The sequence below is a fragment of the Peromyscus leucopus genome, chromosome 13, assembly GCF_004664715.2.
Source record: "Peromyscus leucopus breed LL Stock chromosome 13, UCI_PerLeu_2.1, whole genome shotgun sequence".
Classification (NCBI taxonomy): Eukaryota; Metazoa; Chordata; class Mammalia; order Rodentia; family Cricetidae; genus Peromyscus; species Peromyscus leucopus.
The window spans coordinates 53635091-53658320 of NC_051074.1; the positions used below are offsets into that span (position 1 = coordinate 53635091).

A 23230-nucleotide genomic window follows, 5' to 3' on the forward strand; every position below is an offset into this window, starting at 1 on the left:
CCAGGGATCCAGCTTTGGGAAAGTCTCGGAAGACATCGAGCCTGTTTTTTTTTTTTTTTAAATATTTTATTTATTTACTTGTGTGAGGGTGTCAGGTCCCCTGCAAGTGGATTACAGACAGCTGTGAGCCACCATGTGGGTGCTGGGAATTGAACCTAGGTCCTCTGGAAGAGCAACCAGTGCTCTTAACCACTGCGCCATCTCTCCAGCCCGAGCCTGTCGGTTTTAATGCGGCGCTTTTACTCTGCGAGGAAAAGTCACAAGGCACGACAAAACTCACTATCAAAGCAGAGTTTTATTAGGAGAAGAGGGACAGAAGCGAGCCTGACCAGGCCTGCGGAAGACGTGCAGAGAGAGGGCCGGGAGGAGAAGAGGGGAGGCGTCTGTGTCCCGCCTCTTGTGGATTCCCCTGCACATTATGTAGGATTACGTAGGATGTAAGGCCTCCCATGCTTGGCTACTGAACTGCGCATGTGCGGTCTTGTAACTGGAGGAGTGGCCAGGAATCCCAACATTCCACACTCTTATTATAAAAAGGTGGGTGAACAGGAATGGGGGAGCTGTCTCCCAAAACTGCTTCCAGCTGACTCAGTGGGTGTCAGTTAACTCTTGGGGGTAGGGAAGGGGGCTTCTGAGGTGGACAGGCATCCTGGGATGGTGGGCTGTTGTCTGCTGCCTTGGAGCTGTCCATCTTCCTTGGCTTGGGACTCTGGCTGCTTGAGTCTGAGTGCTGGAGAGACAGAGAAAAGCTTAGAAAAAGAAGTATATACTTTTTCCTTTGTGTGTGGAGGGGGGTTCCAGGGTGAGGGAGGGGGTCCTGGGACCAGGAAAGTTTGGGCTGTACTTATCTGAAGCAGATCCGACCTGTCCAGATGGATTCAAGTTGATTCCGGAGCTTGGAAGAATTTTTAAACATATTAAGAAGCAGCCATAGGAAACTTAAAATCTTGAGCTTTGGACTGTTACTGTTCCTCACCGCCTGGATATACTTGATGGTGCCTGGATATACTTGATGGTACTTGGGCTCCAGCTCTATGGTGATCCTGTGACAATTAGCTGAGTAGTTAATTAGAAGAGGGAAGAGAGGCTGGGCGGCAGCGGCGGCGCACGCCTTTAATCCCAGCACTCGGGAAGCAGAGCCAGGCAGATCTCTGTGAGTTTGAGGCCAGCCTGGTCTCCAAAGCGAGTTCCAGGAAAGGCGCAAAGCTACACAGAAAAACCCTGTCTCGAAAAAACAAAAAAAAAAAAAAAAAAAGAGGGAAGAGAAAGAGAAAAGCTTGTGGGGTGAAATCTCATTCTTCTGGAATTGGTGCTAAGGCAGTGGATCCTGAGGTCCTCTGGAACTTGAGAGCAGGGCCCTGTCTGTGTCCCTGTGCCTGAGAAGTGCTGCTGACCGGTCTGGAGTGAGGCACATGGAGGAACAAACAAACGCTCCTGCCTTAGCTGGAAACTCTCCCATTAGGTACCCCTGAAAGTACAACTAAGTGGTGAGGTCTGGTGAGGTGGGCAAGGCTGTCATAGGGAAATGAGAGGTGGGACCCCAAAACACCCTCAGGACTGAGTAAGTGGCTTGGTGTCCAAAAGGAAGGAACAGTTCACCCCATGCTTCCTCCTGGATTTCCTGTGAGCCCGTGGCCAAGCCTAGGAGGTCTGCTGGAGGTCTTTGATGTCCCCATGCCACCCATGCATGAGGGCAGTCAGCGGACCAGCATCTCTCTAGGTGGCACTTTGAACAAGGCTCAGTTGATGGCCCTAGGAGCAGGGCATGCACTAGCCTGTGTGGCCTTTTTTAGCATAAGGACCTGGAAGCCCTTATGCAGCTGCTCAGAGAGCGTGTGCCAGCATTTGGCAATTCTGTTCACAGGCTTTCTCATCTCTCCCATGGCACCTTAAATGCCACAGCTACAACTTCTGCCTGTGGGGTCAGGAGCCCCCTCTCCAGATGCTTAAATTTAACCCTGATGTCGGGAAGCTCTGGGAAACATGAGTCCGGCAGAAGTGGCCTTGGAGGTCAGAGAAGTGTAGATTCTTTGGAGTCAGAGATTCCTGAGGTTCAGGAATGCACGTGGGCAGGAGAGAAAGAATCAAAAGGGGAGGGATCAGAGCTTAGGTAAAAAGCTTGGGAATAAGGTTTAACCCTGTTCATTTGCCTGTTCACTGGCAGAAGTTAGATAATTCCCATGAAATATCGGGGTCTAAGCAGCCATTACGCAGCCATGTTTACTGGTATCTAGGGATATTTAAAGCATTTTTCAGAGGAGCGGGACCAAGAGGAGGAAGCCTTTGTTCCATAACTGTAGCCGAGAGAAAAAAATAAACAATTGAAATAACAAACGGGACCCAAGACTCCCAGTCTCAGGCATCCCCGAGGCAAAGGAAGGAAGGATCTGTGAATCTGCACAAGTTACCGGCACAAGTTATCCCACCCTTCCTCAAGAGAGGGACAAGGGCCGGGGGTGTACATACCCAGAGAACTGCCCCCCCCCCAGGGGGGGTCCGACAGTGAGAAATACTACATGCTACAGTCCTGGGAAATGGCGAGGGACTGGAAAGAGAAAACTCACCAATCTGGGCAGCCAGTGTGTAAAAAAACTGGGCAGTCATAGATGGAAGAAACCTCGGTACGGGGTCCCAGACGCAGAGTGCTGGGAGAGCCTGCTTCCTCACAGCACCAATGTTGGTTCTAATGTGGTGCTGTCATTCATTAAGCAGCGCTCTTACAGTGAGAAAGGCCATGCGCTACAACAGAATCCACTATCAGTTTTATTAGGAGGGAGGGACAGAAGAGAGCGTGACCAGGCCTGTGGGAGAGCCCCTTACTTGGCTAGGGAACTGCACGTGCGTGGTCATGCAGCTGGAGGAGTGGCCAGGAATCCCAACACAGCCCTTGAATCTATGGGATTTTGTGGTTATTCCAGATGCAGTCACAATTTCATTGTCACCTTTACTATGTCAGTAACTAGAACTGTGGGAAACCCTACAAGTCTCACACTAGTGTGGGTATGCTAACAAGTTTCTACCACTTGGTGAGCTCTCCAACCAACTTATTTTTAAACGGGTAACGACATAATACTTGCTAATTGTAGCAACTAGAATCCACCACACAACCATAAACATTCAAATTTCATTAGTCTCCTAATCTTTCACTTTCTTGGGATAATCCACCAAGGATTTCTGGAACTTTTTCCTTTCACCTCTCCTAGAAACACAGCACTGGCCCAGGCTGCCTCAGCCTCTGGGAGCTGGGATGACATGCCCAGCAGCTGGTCTGGAACACAGGGTTCCACAAATAGGGGTTACTAAACTGACCGTCACCCAGCACACTTGTAAAGTATCCTTGCCATTTAATTGAGTCTGGAAGCCTTTTGGCTAGAGTAAAAATTACATCTAAGGCCTCACCTATCAGACAAGGCTCCCCTGCTGAGCTACAGCCAGCCAATTCCACCCGAGTTGGCCAAGAGTTATTGATCCACTATTTTTTTTTTGTTTTTTCCCAGACAGGGTTTCTCTGTGTAGCTTTGTGCCTTTCCTGGGACTCACTTGGTAGGCCCAGGCTGGCCTCGAACTCACAGAGATCCGCCTGGCTCTGCCTCCCGAGTGCTGGGATTAAAGGCGTGTGCCACCACCGACCCGGCTATTAATCCACTATTAATTCACATTTTTCTCAAGAAAAAGGCAATGCTAAACTAAGTTGTTTCTAGTCAAAAGCACCAGCTATTTCCAGATTGTTTAAACCACCACGCCTACATAACATCTTTCATTACCCCATCTCCACCCACTTTATTCAAGCTGTAGCCCTGGCTAGCCTGGATTCACATCTACCTGCCGCTTTTTCCTGAGTGCTGGGTTAAAAGCATGGTCTCCATGCTCACAGTATTCCTAGTATTTTAAATCTTAAGGCCTCAGTATTATGGTTGTATAGAAGTATTTAAGACTGATAAAAAGACTAATACTGAACACACACATCCTAGCAAAGCAATTTAAGACTTTTCACAATTGTTATTTTAACATAGTACCCGAGGAAAGTGTTACGACACAAAATAATTCATGAAGGTGCACTCAAACATTGGTTTGTTACGCTCACATCAACCAAGTTTCTAGGCTCTGAAAGCAGACTCCTTGAGCAGAGATGTTGACAAGTGCGGCTGTCTGGATGGGAACGACTGCTCCCCAGTCTGTAGAACTGTTTTCCAAGGACCAGGCGGTGTGCATCTGGAGGGAGGGAGGCTTTGAGGTTGCAAAAGCCCACGGCATTTCCAGTGTGTCTGCCTCCTGGGTGTCTCCTCAGCATCTAAGCTCCCAGCTGCCATGTAAGCTCCATGCCATGCCATCTGTCTACCCGCTGCCATGCTCCAGCCATGATGGTCACAGACTGACCCTCTGGGACTGTGAGCCCCCAAATCAAATGCTTTTATAAATTACCTTGGTCATGGCAATAGAATAAGACAACCAGCAAAATTTCAAAACCATCTCCCCCCCCCCCCCCCCGTAACTTTGAAATGGACCATTTTTCTACAGGATTTCTAATGGTTTTTAAAAAACACAGAAACCCAGATTAAACGATAAATCTATAATCAAATCTCAGGGAGGCCGAGGCCGAATTCAGGCCAGTCAGGACTAGCCTCAACCTTGCAGCAGCAAGTCTATTTGCCTTTTTCTCCATTGCTAGGGTTACAGGTGTGAGCCACTTCATCTGGCTTCAAGAATCTGCAAAGCCCTACTAAGCCCCAAGGCCAAGTGGAAATGCTTTGCCTGGTGCTAAGGTACAAATCAGTTGGGAGATGATTCATTACAGGCCTAGGCTGCACAGAGGACTGAGGCAGGAAGACTGAAGTGTACAGCCTGCCTGGGCACAGGAGGAGTCTCAAGGCTACCTGAGTATCTTGATGAAACCATCTCAAGATGGCTCGGTGGTAGTCTGTCATTACAAGACTGGTCAAGGCCCAGTGTTGAGAGAGGAGAAAGGAGGGGGGGAGGGGGAGCTTTTCCAGTGACCCTGATAGAAAGAACAAAAACTTTTATACTGATATGGAAACGTATCATTAAGCCCCTACTTTCATTTTCTCAACGGTTAAGTTCATTCTTAGAGGATATAAAAATACTCTTTCACATATAAAGCACAGACACGGTATGTAGTGTATCTATATTAAAATTTATTGGGGGCACTATGGGAAAAGGGTTCTGGGGAGTTCTGATAATGGAAAAGCGTCAACACTGCTGTAAGTTAACCTCCTGGTCACATGCATTTCCCTTACCACCATCATTATCCAAGGAAAACGTGGCATTTTGGTATCCGGGAGATTTTATAAGAACAGTATTTCTAGGACAATAATCCTAGTAAGGTGACACTTAACAGTTCTAAATACACAGTACGTATCTAAGAGACTGAAAGCCTTAGAAACTGACACCAAATTAGGGAAGTCAACCAACAATTGTTTATAATGATTAAAAGCACAGTTTTAACATCTCTATTAGGAATACATATTGGAGGCCATGGCCACAGGTTGGCATTTAAATTCAAAATGAGATTTTATAAATTGCTCCCTTTCTTTACATTGTATTTACAGGTGCCTTACCAATGTACTATTATAATAAGTGAACACTACTGTGTATGAAGGGAAAAATCTATGATCAAAGATCATAATGTAGTTCTGGAAGACTCCACACTCTTTCACTATACACAGTATATAATAAACGGTGCGTTTTGAACGGCGGTAGCATGCAAGGATCTGGTTGTAGAAATGGCAATGTAGTTTCAGCTACATTGGAATCTGTGAGGTGTTTAGTCTATGAGTTGAAAAGACGAACTGTTAATGCTTATACAGTAAACATCTGAAAGCACAACACACAGCACATCATTGGGGATCAATGGGATTTGTTGGGGGATAAAAAAAAGACTGATCTATAAAACCTAAATGTAAGGATGGACTTTATTTAAAAAAAATTTTTTTTTAGGACTACAAATTACAAAGAAAAAGCAGATCACTACACAGAATCTAATGAATACATTTGCCTGTGCATAAAACTTTATCAAAGTCATTCATTTTACAAAGTCACCCCACCCATCCATTTTTTGCTATAATGCTCTCAAGGTTACTATACCTTTATTTCAAATTATATTACATGTTGTTCTCTCAAGACAAGCTTTAAATACCAAATTATTGGCTTCTAAGAATGGCACCTTCAAAAATGGGCAATTTCCACTCAGTCTCTGGTGGCATTATTCTATTTTCTTTTACCAATTAAAAACTCACTTTTAGCCTTTCCCAACAAGGTGGCTACATTTCGCCCTACCAACTACAAATGGAAAGCAAAAAGAAAAGCAACGAAAAAGGCAGCCATCAAATTAAAATCAATGGATTAATCATTTAAAGTATTTGGCTCATGGCAATTAAAAAAAATGGCAACTAGGGTATGTTACTAGGTGTTGGAACATAGAAAAATGAAGCCAGGCCAGTAGGAGGCGGCTATGACTGCCTTCACCTTCCTAACAGGAAATGGAGTCCTGATAGATCCTGGGAGGACATGCTCAACCCGAACACTCTCAACCATCTCGGGTTAGTGACAAGCTGTTTCCTCGACTCCCAATTCTTTGGGAGTCCCTTCCTCAGTCTAGCTGTGTCCTGAGTAGAATGTTTATGCAGAGAATCTAAGTTATCCAAAGATACAGATGGACATACAAGTTTCCAGGGAAAACCTCAGCTCTCTTCCTACCTCTGCCATGTATGAGCTCTCAAACTCAAGTTTGCTCTCCATGGATTTACTAAGGATGAAACCAGAGAACAAACAACATCTGGGGTTGAAAATACAGTAAAATGCTAACATATAACCAATGGTCCAAACACTCAGGATTAATGTTATGGATTCAACTGTCTACAGGATTTTCGCTGATGGGACAGGGCTCTGGACATACTAAATTATCACACAAATCATTGCCTTTTGAGACTTTGGATACTTTTACAGTTTAATTTGCAAACAGAATTTTTGGTAACAAATTATTTTTAACCAAATCCTATCTTGAAAACTGTTATATAGAAAACCCAGGCTGGATAAAGTGAAGTGCTCACTGCAAAGGCCTTGCATCACATTATTACAGTAGAAAATACAGGAGGTAGAAGGTAACTGACAGACAATGCCACACCAGATTCACTTCTACAGCCCCTGCAGCTCCTGACACATGGCTTCTGAAACCAACCCACCGTTTCCAGGAACCATAAAAAGTGAAAATAAAAACTGCCATGAAAGCCTTTATATCATGCTTGATATAGGGAGGTAGGGAGATGTAAGAACCAGGACACATGAGACATGACATTTTATCTACAACTCCTGTTTGCTTTACTGAGGATGTTGTTTCAAAATTCAGTCACCTTCTTCAGCTTCAGACTCAGATTCTAGAAAAGAGTTTGAAAACTAGTCAAACACCATTTCAGGAAGCCATTATTTGAAACTTTATAATCATGTAAGAATTTGACTAATATCAATTGAGAACAAGTACACATTTACAAATCTCAAAAATTTCAACAATTTCCCTGTTGTTTAGTGTAAGAAGATCCCATAATGGGGCCGGCAAGACCACAGTAAGCCCATGTAAGATCTAACCCCAGTTTGATCCTTGTTAAAAGGAAAATTGTTCCCACATGTGGCGATCACACTCATACACATACACTAAATAAAAATACAATAACATTTTAAAAATGATTCCAAGATTAAAGTTTAGTTTCTACTCTTGTTTCTACTCATCTGAAAAAGATAACCATGGTAAAATAAAGAACAGAAAATCTCCCCAAATAGTGTGTCAGCAGGATCAAAGAAACTTGTGTGAAGGTTTATCAGTGTCATATCTCAAACCAACTTGCGGTAGGTGAAATACATACATACATACATACATACATACATACAGACAGACAGACACAGACACCCTACCTATAATCCTAGCGCCTAGGAGGGGGAGGCAAGGGAACAGCTAAGTTCAAAGCCATTCAGGACTACACTATGAAGTCTTTTCTAAAAAGACAACACAAACCAATGCTACAACCCAATTTCCAATCTACACAGAGGATACTTACCCTCTTCAGCATTTTTGAGCCATTCTACAAACTTCTTCATCTGCTCAAGGAAGACACTTTTCCCCTTTGCAACGTGTGCATCTTTATACCACTTCAGAATGGGCTCTTCACTCAGGACTTCAGCTACAAATAACGTCATTTATATTAGAAACCACATAAGGTACACATGCCTACTTGGCACTTGAGGTATTTTTCTGTGGGGATAAGGGTGTGGGTGAGGAAAGAGATTCTCACTTGTGGATTTATTTAACCTGTAAACTAGTCTCACAGATAATAGCAATGTACCAAGTAAAACACTCAATTCTGCTGGATGTGGGGACCCCAATACTACACTTGGGAGGAAGAGGCAGAGGCAGGTGGATCTTTCTCTAAGTTCCAGGCCAATCAACCCAACAGTGACAGCCTGTCTCAAACACAAACAGAGTGACAGACAACCCTCCATTTAAGCAGACATGATTTCACTTTGTGACTACGGGGAGCTCATGTCCAGACACTCCTTATTTCCAGTACTTAAGGATGTAATACAACTTCCACAAGACTGAAGAGTTACCTTTATAAAAAAGCACCACAATTTTCTGGAAGGCTTTCATGAAGTGAATGTTGTCATAGCAGTACTCCTGAATCTTCAGTAACAGGGTCAGCTCAGACTGACCCTGAGTGGTGAAGGCAGCGAGCAGAGGGCTGTATTGCTTTTCAAAGAAAACATGGCTTACTCATTACAATGGCCATCACTACAGAATTCCCACAATACAGAGCTCACCCGTACCTCAGTGAATTCTAGTCAGTTCACTGGAAATCAGGAATAAAAAATAGGAAAGCAGAAAAATAGACTAAGCTCTATTCAGCCTGTCTCAAAGTATATTTCACTGGGTAAGAAAAAAAACCTTCCCATTTTCCAATTCCTTCAGCAGTACCAAATCACAGGCTTCAATTATTTTTAAGCATTTTATTATTTTTAATTTATGAACCAAATTAAGCCAAGTCAGCCTTAAAAGCATTATCAACACTAATGTCTACTTCCTGGTAGATGGTCCCCAGCACCACAAATGTGGTCAATCCCTTAGAGCAGTGGTTTTCACCCTTCCTAATGCTGAGACCCTTCAATACAGTTCAATACTCATGGTGTGTGATCCCCAGCCATAGACTAATTTGTTACTACTTTATCAATCTAATTTTGCTACTGTTCTGAATCGTAATATAAACATGTGTTTCCTGATCGTCTCAGGCAACCCCTGTGAGAGGGTCATTTGACCCACTGCCCAAAGGTCATGACCACATGTTCAGAACCACTGCCTTAGAAAAACACCCACTGACAGTCCACACCCCACTAAAGTGTAACAGTTCGCCTTCCCCAGGGACAACCCTACCTTCAAGTGCTTGATGGCTTGTTCTGCTACAAGCTCCTCCTTTTTGTTCCACTCCACGGTGCTCATCACACTTGACCAGACTATCCCAATGACCACTGGTTCGGGGATGTTATTTTTTTTCATCTCTTCCTTGACATACAAAATTATCTGCAAAAAATCCAAATTTAGTACAGAGGTCATTTTTAATATAAACAAACTTCATAAGTCAAATTTAGACATTTTATAAAAATATAAAAAAACTTTTCAGGGGCTGGAGAGATGGCTCAGAGGTTAAGAGCACTGACTACTCTTCCAGAGGACCTCGGTTCCATTCCCAGCACACACATGGCAACTCACAACTGTCTGTAATTCCAGTTCCAGGGGACCCGACACCCATGGCAAAACAGCAATGCACATAAATAAAATAAAAAATTAAAAGTCTTTCCAGCCAGGCGTGGTGACGCCTTTAACCTCCAAGCAGGTGGCTCTCTGAGTTTGAGACCAATGTGGTCAACAAAGAAGTCCCAGGCCAGCCAGAGCTATACTGTGAGTCCATGCCTCAAACAAACAAACAAACAAACAAACAAACAGCCTTTCTATGGAACTGGCCACACCTCCACCTGTACCGCACACAAAGAGAAAGCCACTGCCACGGACAGGACCTTGAGACTGAACCTGTTTTATATACAGACTGGCGCGGCAGGGGAGATGGCGCAGCAAACAGATGAGGCAAACAGATGAGGCGCCTGCAACCAAGCCTGACAACCCAAGATTGATTCCCCAGACCACATGGTGAGAGGTAAGTGTACAAATGCCCACCCTCTATATAAATGGAACAACCATCACTACTACAACCAAACTGGCTCCAAATGAAAAATGTCTGCCCCTGGCCTACACACCACAAAATCTTCAAAGTTACCATTTCTGGGCCATGAGTAAAACTAAAATGTGAAAATGTAGCCATAAACAGATGGCTTAAAAAGGGCTGGGTGGACAGCTAGCAGGGGAGAGCACGGATGCTCTCCTGACCCACTTGAGGATCGGGCACTCACACTGCGGGACACAGCCATGGACGCAGGTCAAACAGATGCATACATTAACAACAGAATGGTTTGCACAGAGCAGCTTACGTCCTTGAATGGATCCCCACGGGACATCTGCTCCTGAAGCTCTTTCTGGAGCTCCTTCCGAGCCCCGATGGTCTGCTGGTTGCGGACGTACTCCGAAAGCTCCTTCAAGCCTGCCTCAGTGAAATACTTGGTGAAGTGCTCAACACTTTGCTTATTGGCAGGGAACAGCTCCTGAAAGAACACATGGTTAGGTGGTCTTACACCAAACGAAAAGTTTTCAGATGAAAAACAACTCATTTTTATCTCACACCACTGAGCAGGTTGGCGGGGCGGGAGGAAAGGTACAAACCATCAGTCTGTTGTCCATGCTGACTTTGCGGAGACTTGCAGCAACTGCATTGATGTCTTTCTCATTTATCCACGATTTAAAGAGCTTTACAGCAAATGCTGCTGAAACCCCTGGGAAAGAAAGAAGCTGATCTAACACAAGTTCCTGCCTCAGTTTCTCCAAGTCCAGCCCACCCCTCACTTCCCTGTGCCAATGTGACCATTTCACTACAAGCCTCACATTCTGTCATTTGATAATTTTAAGTTACTGGTCCAGTCAAAGTTGAGAGCTTAGACGCCAACCAGTGCTTTTCTGAGAAGAAAAGGGACCTCACATTCCCAGCAACTTGTGGGTATGGAGAAAAAAAGGTAGGAATTTAAGAAAATGATTGTAAGGGCTAAGGTTCAGTTGGGAGAGCATTTGCCTTAACTCCTGGGTTCCTCAACCGACTCTGAGTTCCCAAGGGACTTCTCATTTTCATACATACAATCGTCTGCCCTTCAACCTGGATATGTGCTGTAATCTAAAGACATACCCTAAACTTGGATGCTAAAGGTATGAATCAAGTGTCCAAAACTGGAATGTCCAAAAAAAAATTGTTTTTTCTTTTAAAGGGGCTGGACAGATGGTTGGCTGGTTCAATGATTAAGAGCACTTGCTCTTCTTCTAGAGGAGCTGAGTTCGGATCCCAGCACCTACACAGTTTTACAGCTACCTGTAATTTTAGTTCCTGGAAACCCAACGTTCTCTTCTAGCCATCCAGGATGCCTGCATGCTTGTGCAGTGTACATAAACTCACACACAGAAAAAAATAAATCTTAAAAGGGTCCTAAGTGCCTGGGGAGACACTTAAGCTGGTGAAACACGTGCAACGCACACATGAGGGCAGGGGCCTGAGCTCCAGAACTAATGCTGGAGGAGGAGCAAAGCAGCAGAGCATGACAGTGTCCCCTGCACCCCAGGACTAGGGACACGGAAACAGATGAATGACTCACTCCCTCGGGCCCACTGGCCAGCCAGCCCAATCTACTCAGTGAGTTCCAGGCCCTGAGAGACTCCGTCTACCCTCTAAAGTAGGTATCACCAAAGGAACACCCCGACTCCCTGCCCACCTCCCAGCATGCATCATGCCCAGGCACCCCGGGTGCATACACAAACAGCAAAGCATGCTTTTACGGCAGTTCAAAAGCCAGTTACCTTCTTTAACCAAGTTCTCATTGTAAAGGCTGTTAAGAATGGACGCGTTAAGTGTTCCATTAGCCAGAAGAACCCCGGTCAACATGGCGAGCTTGTTCCTCTCCGACTCTGAAAACCCCTTTAGGAAGAGCAATAACTGTAAAAGTAAAAAGTCAGGGTTCAAAAGAGCACTTGCATTATGCTAAAGCAGTAAAACAAACTACACTCAGCTCTGAGCCCCAACCACTCACGTTTGTTTATTTATAAAACTCATTAACCCACAGGTCCTGGACAAATTACTGAATGTTTGGGTCTTGGTTTCATTACATAGTAAATGTGAAAATAAAACATGTTTTTTTTTTTTTGTTGTTGTTTTTAATTAATACTGAAGAGTTAGAACAGACTTTTTGCTGCTGCATCTATTTATGAACTATTTGACATTAGGATTAAAATACAAGTAATCTCAGCATCTTCTGCTCTGGCCCTTTACCCTTTACTTTCTAAACAATCCCTAGATTTTTAACTGTCCTTTGTTTCAACATAACACTAAGTGACTATTTGAAATAACTAGGTTTCAAATAGTTCAGCAAACTAACTGATATAATCTGCAAACTATATTTCAATAACAGCCTACTTAAACATCTAAACGACATCCACTATGTGACTGAATTGGATTAACATTTCCCTTTCTATTCTGGTGCTAAGTACATGCTCTACCCAATTCTTCCTCATACCTTTTTAACTTCATCTTCAAAACCTTTCTCCAGATATTTGTAGCGCCTTATTAACTTGTTAAAAACCTAGAAGAAGATAAAAGTCATTTCTAGAACCACTGGTTAATCTCACCACATACTGAAAATATGGCCTCAATAACTTTACCACTTTATGTTAAATAAAGACTAAATAATTATTGCTCAACTAACAGTAAAATCACAAAATAAAGCTCTATTTTCCCCAGACACAGACACCAAATTCCAGGTTAGATACTTTAAATTCTTTGCTTACAAGTAGTAAATATTTAACTATGAAGTTGAATATGGCAACACAGCTTTCGGCACTGGAAATGCTGAGGCACGAGGGTTACTACTTAAGTTCAAACCTAGGCTGGGCTACAAAGCGAGTTCCAGTCCAGCCTGGATAAACCCATTTTTTTTTCTCTTCAAAATGAAAAGAATGTCTACAGAATGGCCCAATATGGCAGGCAATCACAATAAAAAAAAAAAACTGACTTCTGTTCGTCTTAGCTTTTTGTGTTCATAGTCTCCCTATAAGTAGCCCAAGTCTGCCCAAATCTGAGATTTTCTAGCCTCAAACTCCTGAGTGTGGGGTTCTAGGCACGAATTACCACATCCAGCTTAGTATCTTCCTTGTGTGGAGGTGGGATGGGAGACTCGAACAGGCGTTCATGTAGTGTAGGCTGGCAGTGAACACACTTTCCTGAGGATGATTTTGGTTTCTCCCTATCCTCCTGCCTCAATCTCTCAAGTGCTGGAATTATAGGAATGAGCTATGCAAGCTGGCTTCCTGCCTTTCTTTTCTTCTTTTTGTTTTGAGACAGGGTTTCTCTGTGTAGCCCTGGCTGTCCTGGAACTCTCTGTAGACTAAGCTGGCTTCAAACTCAGAGACCTGCCTGCCTCTGCCTCTAGAATACTGGGATTAAAGGCGTGCGCCACCACTGTCCAGCTGCTCACTGCCTTTCTTAAGAGGGATAGAGTTAACTCGGTGGTCAAGATGCCCACTGCTCTCACAGGAGTTTGGGTCCCAGCACTAAGAATGGACAAGCTCACAACTACCTGTTACTATGCAGTCAGAAGATCTGATGCCTCTGGTCTCCGAGGACACCTGCACTCAGGGGCACACATCCATAATAACCCCCTCCCCCCAAACAGAGAAAAAAAGTAAAGGCTGGGCTTGCTAAAGAAGGCAACCTCTCTGAGTTTGAGGCCAACAAATGCTACATACTAAGACTTTGTCTCAAAAAAAAAAAAAAAAAAAAAACCCAAACCACAGCAAATTTATTTTCTATTTTATTCTTCTGAAGTTTCTAATATGCCATATTTATTTCATTAAGACCTTAACACTTAAAACCAACCTGAACTTTCTACCTGCAACCTGTAAAAAAGCAGGACATCCCTTGGACACTCCCCAGATGAACTGAATGGTAGCTATGATGGACAGTTTCATTTACCTGAGCAAATGCTTGCATGGTCTCTAGGTCTTCTTGTGCTGCAAACACACAGACATCTGTGCGCATCATGTCATCTGCCAGTGTACCACCTGGGGCTAAGAAACAGTTAACAGTCAATTTGCAGTGGCCATCATAAACAGATGATCATTTCAGCCTTACATACTAAGGATTTCCAATGTAAAATAAAATAGTAACTTTTTTTTTTTCTTCCAGACAGGGTTTCTCTTGTGTAGCTTTGCGCCTTTCCTGGATCTCACTCTGTAGACCAGGCTGGCCTCGAACTCACAGAGATCTGCCTGGCTCTGCCTCCTGAGTGCTGGGATTAAAGGTGTGCGCCACCACCGCCCGGCAGTAACACTCTTTTTTTTTTTTTTTAAATTTATTTCTTTTTTTCCCCTTTTATTTTATTTTACAATACTATTCAGTTCTACATAACAGCCACAGATTCTCTTGTTCTCCCCCTTCCTGCCCCCCTCTCCCTTCCCCCCCAGCCCACTCCCCATTCCCACCTCCTCCAGGGCAAAGCCTCCCCCGAGGACTGAGATCAACCTGGTAGACCCAGTCCAGGCAGGTCCAGTCTCCTCCTCCCAGGCTGAGCCAAGCGTCCCTGCATAAGTCCCAGGTTTCAAACAGCTAACTCATGCAATGAGCACAGGACCTGGTACCACTGCCTAGATGCCTCCCAAACAGATCAAGCCAATCAACTGTCTCACCTAAGTAACACTCTTAAGATGAATTAAAATCCAAATGGTCAGATGGCTCAGTGTGTACAAGTAAAATAAATAATTTCTCCCCCTCCCTTTTTTTGTTGTTGTTTTTGGTTTTGAGACAGGGTTTCTCTGTGTAGCTTTGCGCCTTTCTTGGAACTCACTTTGTAGACCAGGCTGGTCTTGAACTCACAGAGATCCGACTGCCTCTGCCTCCCTCCCGAGTGCTGGGATTAAAGGCATGCCCACCACCACCTGGCTAAAATGAGCACAGCAATCAAGCAAGCAAGTACCCCCCAAAGAGACTCAGAGACTCAAGATGCTTGCTGCCAAGCCTGTAGGAACCTAATATTTACTACACTTGCCAACATAGATTCCTGCACATACAAAATAAAAGTAAAAATGTTTAGTAAAATAAACTCAGGAAATCAATCATTTAATAGTGCCAAACAGCTCAAGTGGAAGTGTTCAGATCTGGTGTTGATTCTATTTAACTTTCTAAACAGAAAGTAACTCTTTAAACTTCCAAGGAGATTGCACTGTACCTTTATGGAAGGATCTTGCCACTTAGCCCAGGCTGGCCTGGAACTCATGATCCTCCCGAATACCTGGATTACAGATATGCCACCATAGCTGGCTCAAACCCCCCTTTTCATATTCTAACAAACGAAGAAGGCAAGCTAAGACAGGAGAAATTCCCCATTCAAGGCTAGCCTAGGCTACATACATCCAAGGGAAGCCTTAAAAAAGATCGGTGGGTGTGTGAAATCAGCAGGGTACAAAGTAAGACTGTTAAAAAGCATTAAAGTTGGGTAACAGATCAATGTTCATTATATTATTATTCTCTTTACTATCCTTGAAAGTTGCTTGCCTGTTGTGGTGGCCAAGCCTCTAATCCTAGTTCTTAGAAGACACAAGAATCCTCAGCAACATATCAAGTCAAGGCCATTCAGGGCTACATAAATGAGATCATGCTCCCAAAACAAAGGGGGGAAAAAAGAGGAAAAATCAAGTAAACTCGAGGCTAGCCATATCTACAGTGACCTCCATGCCAGCCATGGATACATAGGGGAACCATCTCAAAAAACTCCTCCTCTAGACACACACAAAGGAAATTCCTTTAGTAAATACTTAAAAAATAGAAGGTAGGGGGCTGGAGATTGCTCAGTGGTTAATCACACTGGGCTCAATCCCCAGCACCCACAATGCAGCTCACAATTGTCTGTAACTCTGTTTCAGGGGATCTGACCCCCTCACACAGAAACACATGCAGACAAAACACCAATGCACATAAAATAAAAATAAGTAACAAACAGCCCCATCTCAAAATCCCCAAACCCCAGCCTACAGGGGACAGAAACAAAACATAACACAATATAACCCAAACACATCCCTCTCACTGGGTTTGTCAAAAGCTCACATTCTGGCTTTTCCATTATCTATGTATATTTCACTTTCCTAAATGACACCCACCAAACCCAAACGCTTACCCAGCATTCCGCCAGCCACCAGGATGTCAAAGAGTGTCTCTGCATAGCGGCGGTAGTCAAGTTTTGCTCCAGAAGCATCAAGAAACTTAGCTACTGCTTCCAAATCAGTACCAGTTTCAGTTAAGCCTTGAATAATACAGTCTTGAAACTGAGTAGGGTCAAACCTCTCTTTTTCATCTGGGGGGAAAAAACAAAAAGTTATCACAGATGGAACACCAGCACCTTATGAAGCCAAGTTAACCAAATTACTGAGTTTCATTTAATTCAACAGCTGGAAAAAGGTAAGTACCCAAGACTTGGAACAAGTAAGCTCGACAGGAGAAAGATATGTGTTGTGTCATGCCGGGCCGCCCCCCCCCCCCCCCCCGCAGGATGCCCTATCTGGTCAACACCACGTGCCTGCTGCACTTCCGCAAGCTAGATGCATAGGGCTTCCTGTTCCCACTGTCACCAGATTGCTCTGATGAACACTAACCTATGCCAGCCACGGTGACACACGCCTTTCATCCCAGCACTGGAAAGGCAGAGGCAGGTGGATCAGTTCCAGGCCAGCCTGGTCTACCTAGTGAGATCCTGTCTCTAAAGCAAATAAAAACAAACCCCCTTAACGCTAACTTTTCTATAGCCTGTATACTTTACTCCTCTGAACATCTGCACTCAAGTTCCCCTTCCCCTAGACAGAGTTATAGGTTATCTGCCTAACCTTGCATTTCCAATTGCTACAGAACCGGATACAGAATCCAGTCTCCCATGCTCTGCCAGAGCGATAAGGTTGATACAGAGTATCTTTCTAACTTGTATCCATCTTTTTTTTTTCATATTTATTTATTTATTATGTATACAGCATGTATGACTGCAGGCCAGAAGAGGGCACCAGATCTCATTACAGATGGTTGTGAGCCACCATGTGGTTGCTGGGAACTGAACTCAGGACCTCTGAAAGAGCAGTCAGTGCTCTTAACCGCTGAGCCATCTCTCCAGCCCCCTAACTTGTATCCATCTTATCAAGATAGTCTCTCACTGGACCCAGAGCTCACTGATTTTCCTAGACTGGCTGGCCAGCAGGTTTCAGGGGTCCTCCTGCCCTGCCGCGCCCATGGTGACTCACAGACATGAGCTACTATGCACGGCTTTCACGTGGGCACAGGGATCGAATGCAGGTCTCCATGCTTGTGGGCAGCCGTCCTACTCGGTTATCTGCAGTCCCTTCTTAGTTCTGAGCAAGCCTCACTTGCTTCAGGGCGGCTGAAAACTCACCGGGACTTTCAGTTTATGACCCTTCAGCATCCGCATCTAAAGCTCTGCAACAGGTTCTAGGGCTTTGTATGTGGCAGACGGGGTCTCTACCAAACTGCATCTCCAGTCCTGGAGACAGGTGCTCTACCAAACTGCATCTCCAGTCCTGGAGACAGGTGCTCTACCAAACTGCATCTCCAGTCCTGGAGACAGGTGCTCTACCAAACTGCATCTCCAGTCCTGGAGACAGGTGCTCTACTAGCCCTGGCTGTCGTGGAACCCATTATGTAGACCAGGTTGGCCTTGAACTCAGAGATCTGCCTGGCTCTATCTTCAGAGTACTAGGGCCACCACTGCCTGGCTGTTTTTGTTTTTCTGAGACACAGTCTCTGCTCTGTGGCTGTATGTGTGGCCACACTACTTTTTAAGTTTTTGGTGGATCTTTCCTCTTTCTTTTTTTTTTTTTTTTTTTTTATTTCATGTGCATTGGTGTTGGGTCTCCTGGAATTGGAATTACAGACAGCTGTGAGCTGCCATGTGGGTGCTGGGAATTGAACCCAGGTCCTCTGGAAGAGCAGTCAATGTTCTTAACCACTGAACCACTCTCCAGTCCCCCCTTTCCTCTTTCTTTTACGTGCACAACACTGACTTTTCTTTTCAATGTAACTTCTCATCTGGCTTTAAACCCAGCAATAACCTTATGAGGTCCATCTTTTTTGTTCCCATCTTTTCAGAGAGGAAACAGAATCAGAGAAATTACATAACCACAAGACTATATTGGCTAATAGTTCAGAGCATGCACCCTGAAGTCAAAACACTTGATTGTTGGGCCGGGCATGGTGACACACACCTTTAATCCCAGCACTGAAGAGGCAGAAGGATATGTGGGCTTGAGGCCAGCCTGGTATACAGTGAATTCCGGGACAGCCAGGGCTATGTAGAGACCATGGCCCCAAACAAACAAAACCCACCGGAATGAAATCCTGATTTCCACTACACCTCCACATGTGTGCCCAGAGCCTGAGGAGGCCAGAAGTGTATCCCCTGAAACTGGAGGTGCAAGCAGATATGAGTGGCCTTATGTGGGTGCTGGGAATCAAATAGATACTCTACAAGAACAGCAAGTGCTCTGAATTGCTGAAACATCTCTTCCAGGCCCAGATCAGCCAATATCTACATTTCTGTGAGTATTAACTAATACAAAGTAGAAAGCACAGCTGTTACTGAACTGTCCAACCCTCACACTCTCCAGGCCTCCCACAGATAGGCAAGTGTCCTACCACTCACGTGCACCTCCAGCCCTTTGATGTCTTGCTTTGTCAATTTATGTTCGATGATATTTGAATTTTCACAATTGTCAGCTGAGGCCAGACAATACCTAATTTTTTTACACACTACTAGAGAGAGAAATTATTTTTTCCAGGATTTTCCTGAAAGTCCTGCCTTCAAAAGTCCCTTAGGTCCAGGCAAACACGGATGATTATACCCTGAACCAGGAGGCCCTAAGAGATCCCCCGTTACTTTTTTTGAGGGGTGGGGAGGAGGAGAGGGGCTTAAAGACAGGGTCTTCTGTATCCTAGGCTGGTCCAGTTAACTGATGGTAACTCTTCTGCCTCAGTCTTATGGGCACTCCATTATAGGCATATGCCACACTACACCAGGCATGAATGATCTTTATCTGGATTTAAGGAAGTGGCAACTCCCAGATGCTAACAATAAAAGTTATTTGTTACTATCAATTATATCAAAATGATGCCAGGAATCTACAAACTCCAAGAATACAAATTTTTCATTATTGATAAATTGCTTTAAAGAATATTTATTGGCTAAATCTACACCTACAAAGACTAGAACAAGGGATACTTTGGTTTTATCACAAGTGGACAGAGTATGGAGAACACACAAAAAAATATTGCATGTCAAACTGCCTATGAAAGGTAGAAAACCAGAAACAACCTAAGACCAATCTCACTACATAGCTCTAGCTGGTCTATAACTCACTAAATAGACCTCCATTTTCTGGGCTCTCCACTGCTAGAATTAAAGATGTGTGCCACCATGCCTGGCTAATGTGTGTGTCCAAAGAATATCACTTCAACTTTTTTTCTGTTTTGGTTTTTCAAGACAGGGTTTGTCTGTGTAGCCCTGGCTGTTCTGGAACTCATCTGTAGACCAGGCTGGTCTTGAACTCAGAGATCTGCCCGCCTCTATCTCCCGAGTGCTGGGATTAAAGAGAATCCTATCTTCAATCCCCAGACTGGATTGCCAGTAGGAGCTCATGCCTTTAATCCCAGCACTTGGGAGGTCACTGGAGGCCAGCCTGAGCTATAATCTGAAACCCTTAAAAAAAAAAATTACAATGTGAACCATATTCTACAATTTTGTAAGTTAAAATCTGATTTTTCTCCCACACATCTTTTCTAAAACCTAGAGCATGTTATACTCTATCAATGAGCCCCTCTTTCACAGATCTCCACAAAACCTTGCTGAAATTAGTGATTTTAGGAGTGTCCCCCTTTCTTTTAGCCTTCTTCTTCCAAAGACACTCTGGAGCACACCTTTAATCCCAGGACTCAGGAAGCAGCCAGGAAGATCTCCGTGAGTTCAAGGCCAGCCTAGTCTACAAAGTGAGTTCCAGGACAGCCAGTGCTGTTAAACAGAGAAGCCCTGTCTAAAAAGACAAAACCTACCAATCTAAAACCACACCTTTTTATCTTCGCCACTGGAGTTTTCACACTAAAGGACTACTGATACTAAAAAGCAAAGACCCGAGAAAACAGTAGAAACACTAAGCGTGCTATCTGAAATAGCAGTCAGCTAGAAACCCAAGTTTCTGTTATTTTCTCTCGAGGGGTTAGTAACATGCAGCTGACTGTGAGAAACCAAGATAGATGCAAAATGTCTGAAAGCTTAAGGGAGATGAACAAATACTTACCTCTTTTTCTGGTTTTAAAACGCTGGCCTGATAGCGTTGGTTTTTGCTGCTTTTGATTATTCATAAAAGACACCCTAGAGAAGAGAAATAGGGCCTTAAAAATGCATCTTCGCCAGTAACATTAACTTCTAAAACATAGTATCAAACCTTAAGCCAAAAAAAAAAAAAATCACAACTAATCAAACCGAGCACACACTTTCAGTTCACCGGCAACAGAGCCAGCCGGTGCAGGTCCCTCCTACAAGAACCCCTTTAACGAAGTCCCGGAACTACACCCTGATATGACACTACACCGTCACCCTGTATGGTGGTGGCACATCGCCTACCACGAGCCTGTTTGCTCAGCCTCTTCTACACTTCCCTTTGCAGCGCCCGCGTCTTCTAAGTCACCAGAACTCGGCGGCCTCTCACGGGCCACGAGCTCTCGGCCCAAGGGAACCCATCCATCCACCCATCCCCTCCTCCACTGCACCGTCCCTTCACTCCGGAGCGGCGCCTTGGAGCTTGCACCCTTCCAAAAGCTTGCAAAAACGGGGAGCCGGCCGCACTCGCTCCAGCCCCAGCAAGCTGCCTCCTCCTCCTCCTCCTCCTCTTCCTCCTCCCCGGCCGGGCACGTGTCTCTCTGCATCCACACCCTTCCCGTGCCTCCCGCCTCGGCAGGGGCACCCCCCACCCCACCCCACCCCGAGGGGCCTCGCCGGGCCCCACCGCGCCCCCGGGCCCTTCCTCCACCGACCCTGTCGCCTGGGGTGGTGGCCGCCGCGCCGAGCGGACCACAGGCGCCGAGGCGCTGCGCGCCGGGGCCCCCGCCGCCCCGTACATCCGCCCGCCCTCCCGCGAAAAGCAGCGGCGGAGGCGGCGACCGCGGCGGTGGTGGCGGCGGCTGCGCCCCGCCCGCCGAACCAACCCCCACCCCCCACCCCAACACACGCGTACATCACCCAACAGAGGCCGCGGCGGCTTTGTTACCCAGGCCGGCCCGGGGCGCACACGGAGGGGCGGGGTGGGGAGGAGGGAGGGAGGGCGCGCCGCCAGCCCGGCGCCCCGCGGCCTCGCTCGCCCGCCCCGCCAGCCAGAGCGGGCGGCCCCCCGGCTTACGGTAGAATCCAGGCCCCGGAGCCCTCCGCCGAACCGCGCCGCCACCCTTCGCCCTCCGCCGCAGCCGCAGCCGCCGGGCCAGCGAGCAGTCCTGACCCCGACTCCCCACCCTCCCTCCACCCGGGCCTGCGCCGCGCTCGCCTCACCGAATTTAAGGCGAAGAGAAAAGAGCCAGAAATCCCCGAGCTGGCGGCAACTGCGGCGCTGTCTCCTCTGCGACCGGAACTAACGCGAGCAGGGGAGGGGGGGCGGAGAGGAAGAGGCGCCACCCCCGCCCCGGCGGCCTGCTATCGCGAGAGTTCTCCCCTGCGCCAGTTCGCACCCGGCCCCGCCGCCGGGACGCGGGGTGGGGTGGAAATGGGGAGGCACCGGCGGCCGCGGCGGGACGGAGCGGGGTGGGGTGGGCGCCTCGACGTCCGCTCGGGAAGCCCCAGGCTGCCTTGAGCCGTGCGGGCCAGGCTCGCCCAGCTCTCCCTCCCCACGCCGCATCGTCCGGGAGCGGGAGGCCGCCCGCCCCTCGACGGGCGCGAGTTGGGCCCGTCCGCTCCATCCCGGGGGTGGGCTCTGCTAGGCCGCGGCGTGTCCCCGCCCTGGCGGCCCGGCCGGGGTCGGCGGGACCGTCTGCGGTGCAGAGAGGGCGCCGAGGGCAAGCCGGACCGTCCGTCCCCTGGCTGCGGTGGGCTGGGGGCTTGTTAACACGGATTGCGGGGACCCCCCTACACACACACACACACACACACACACACACACACACACACACACCTCGCAGAGTGTGTCATTGGTTCTGCTGCAGGACCCCAAAATGAACCTTTTTATCTCGGAGTCTCCGAGATGCAGGTATGGCCAATGGAGGGGGCCACACTCTGAGGACCTTCGCAAGGGTGTATTCTCGGGGACATCAGATAAAAAAAAAAACAACTGTGCGCCTGCACCTTGTTTGTGTACCCTTTTCGTCGGCTTCCTCGCTCTCCTGCTAGAGATACCCTGAAATCGGGATTTGTCCTTAAAATCACCTTCCCGGTCCCAACTTCTCTTTCTTATCATACATACTCGGTTAAAAAAACAAAACAAAACAAAACAAAAAAACCAGTGTATATTTCTTAATCGCCTTCCTAACGCTCTGACCGCTGCCTCCACCTACCAACTTGATGGGAAAATGACTTCTCAGAGTTGTTTCCTGAAGTTCCAGGAAAATCCAGTCATTCTTAGTCTTCGCCCTCCTTGCCTCGTCATATTTAGTGTGTTCCAGGTCTCCTTAGAACCTTGCCCTGGGTATTCGGGTCGCTCGATAGTCTGCGTTTCTGCCCATCACCGTGCCTGTTCTCACAGCTTTAATCTTCCTTACTCATCCATACAAGGCGCCTCTGTTCTTGAGGGCTTAACATTTACTGCATTGAGAGGAGTTTCAGAGTCACCTCTAAGTCATCAAACTGCTGTTTGTTGGATCTGGGCATTACTCCTTCCCAAACTGAAGAAACAGCGGTGGGCAGATATTCTAGTAGGAAGAACCTGACTTCTTGGAGGTACTACTGCCGGTGGCCAGTGGGACTGAACTGTGGGGACCTGGAAAGGCTGTGGGGCTCACAGCCT

At 46.2% G+C, this 23230-nt stretch overlaps 1 protein-coding gene across 3 annotated transcripts; it reads right to left on the reverse strand.

Annotated features, from left to right (window-relative positions):
- Positions 1 to 5133: 5133 nt before the first annotated feature.
- Positions 5134 to 22131, reverse strand: Bzw1 (basic leucine zipper and W2 domains 1). Of its 3 annotated transcripts, none has more exons than XM_037210394.1 (12): positions 21279 to 21379; positions 20543 to 20616; positions 16372 to 16548; positions 14175 to 14269; positions 12721 to 12786; positions 12008 to 12143; positions 10832 to 10941; positions 10543 to 10713; positions 9434 to 9580; positions 8617 to 8755; positions 8067 to 8189; positions 5134 to 7391 (listed from the first exon to the last, which is right to left on the reverse strand). In XM_037210394.1, exons 1-12 carry the CDS (start codon positions 21362 to 21364, stop codon positions 7360 to 7362), a joined length of 1356 nt encoding a protein of 451 aa, XP_037066289.1. In that variant the 5' UTR covers positions 21365 to 21379; the 3' UTR covers positions 5134 to 7359. The 3 variants fall into 3 exon arrangements, with proteins under 3 accessions (XP_037066289.1, XP_028741746.1, XP_028741744.1); XM_028885911.2 differs by lacking the exon at positions 21279 to 21379 and adding an exon at positions 21787 to 22131 and having other exon boundaries at positions 5913 to 7391; XM_028885913.1 differs by lacking the exons at positions 14175 to 14269; positions 20543 to 20616; positions 21279 to 21379 and having other exon boundaries at positions 16366 to 16449.
- Between the last annotated feature and the right edge of the window lie 1099 nt (positions 22132 to 23230).

What these genes read in the sequence shown, in the direction of transcription:
- Bzw1 (XM_037210394.1), bottom strand. Translation starts at nt 21,364, where the DNA reads ATGTACGGGGCGGCGGGGGCCCCGGCGCGCAGCGCCTCGGCGCCTGTG. An exon ending in CCACCACCCCAGGCGACAGG is followed by an intron (nt 20,617 to 21,278) that starts GTCGGTGGAGGA and finishes TCTCTTCTCTAG; the next exon opens with GGTGTCTTTTATGAATAATC. An exon ending in GCATGGACAACAGACTGATG is followed by an intron (nt 10,714 to 10,831) that starts GTTTGTACCTTT and finishes GTGTTCTTTCAG; the next exon opens with GAGCTGTTCCCTGCCAATAA.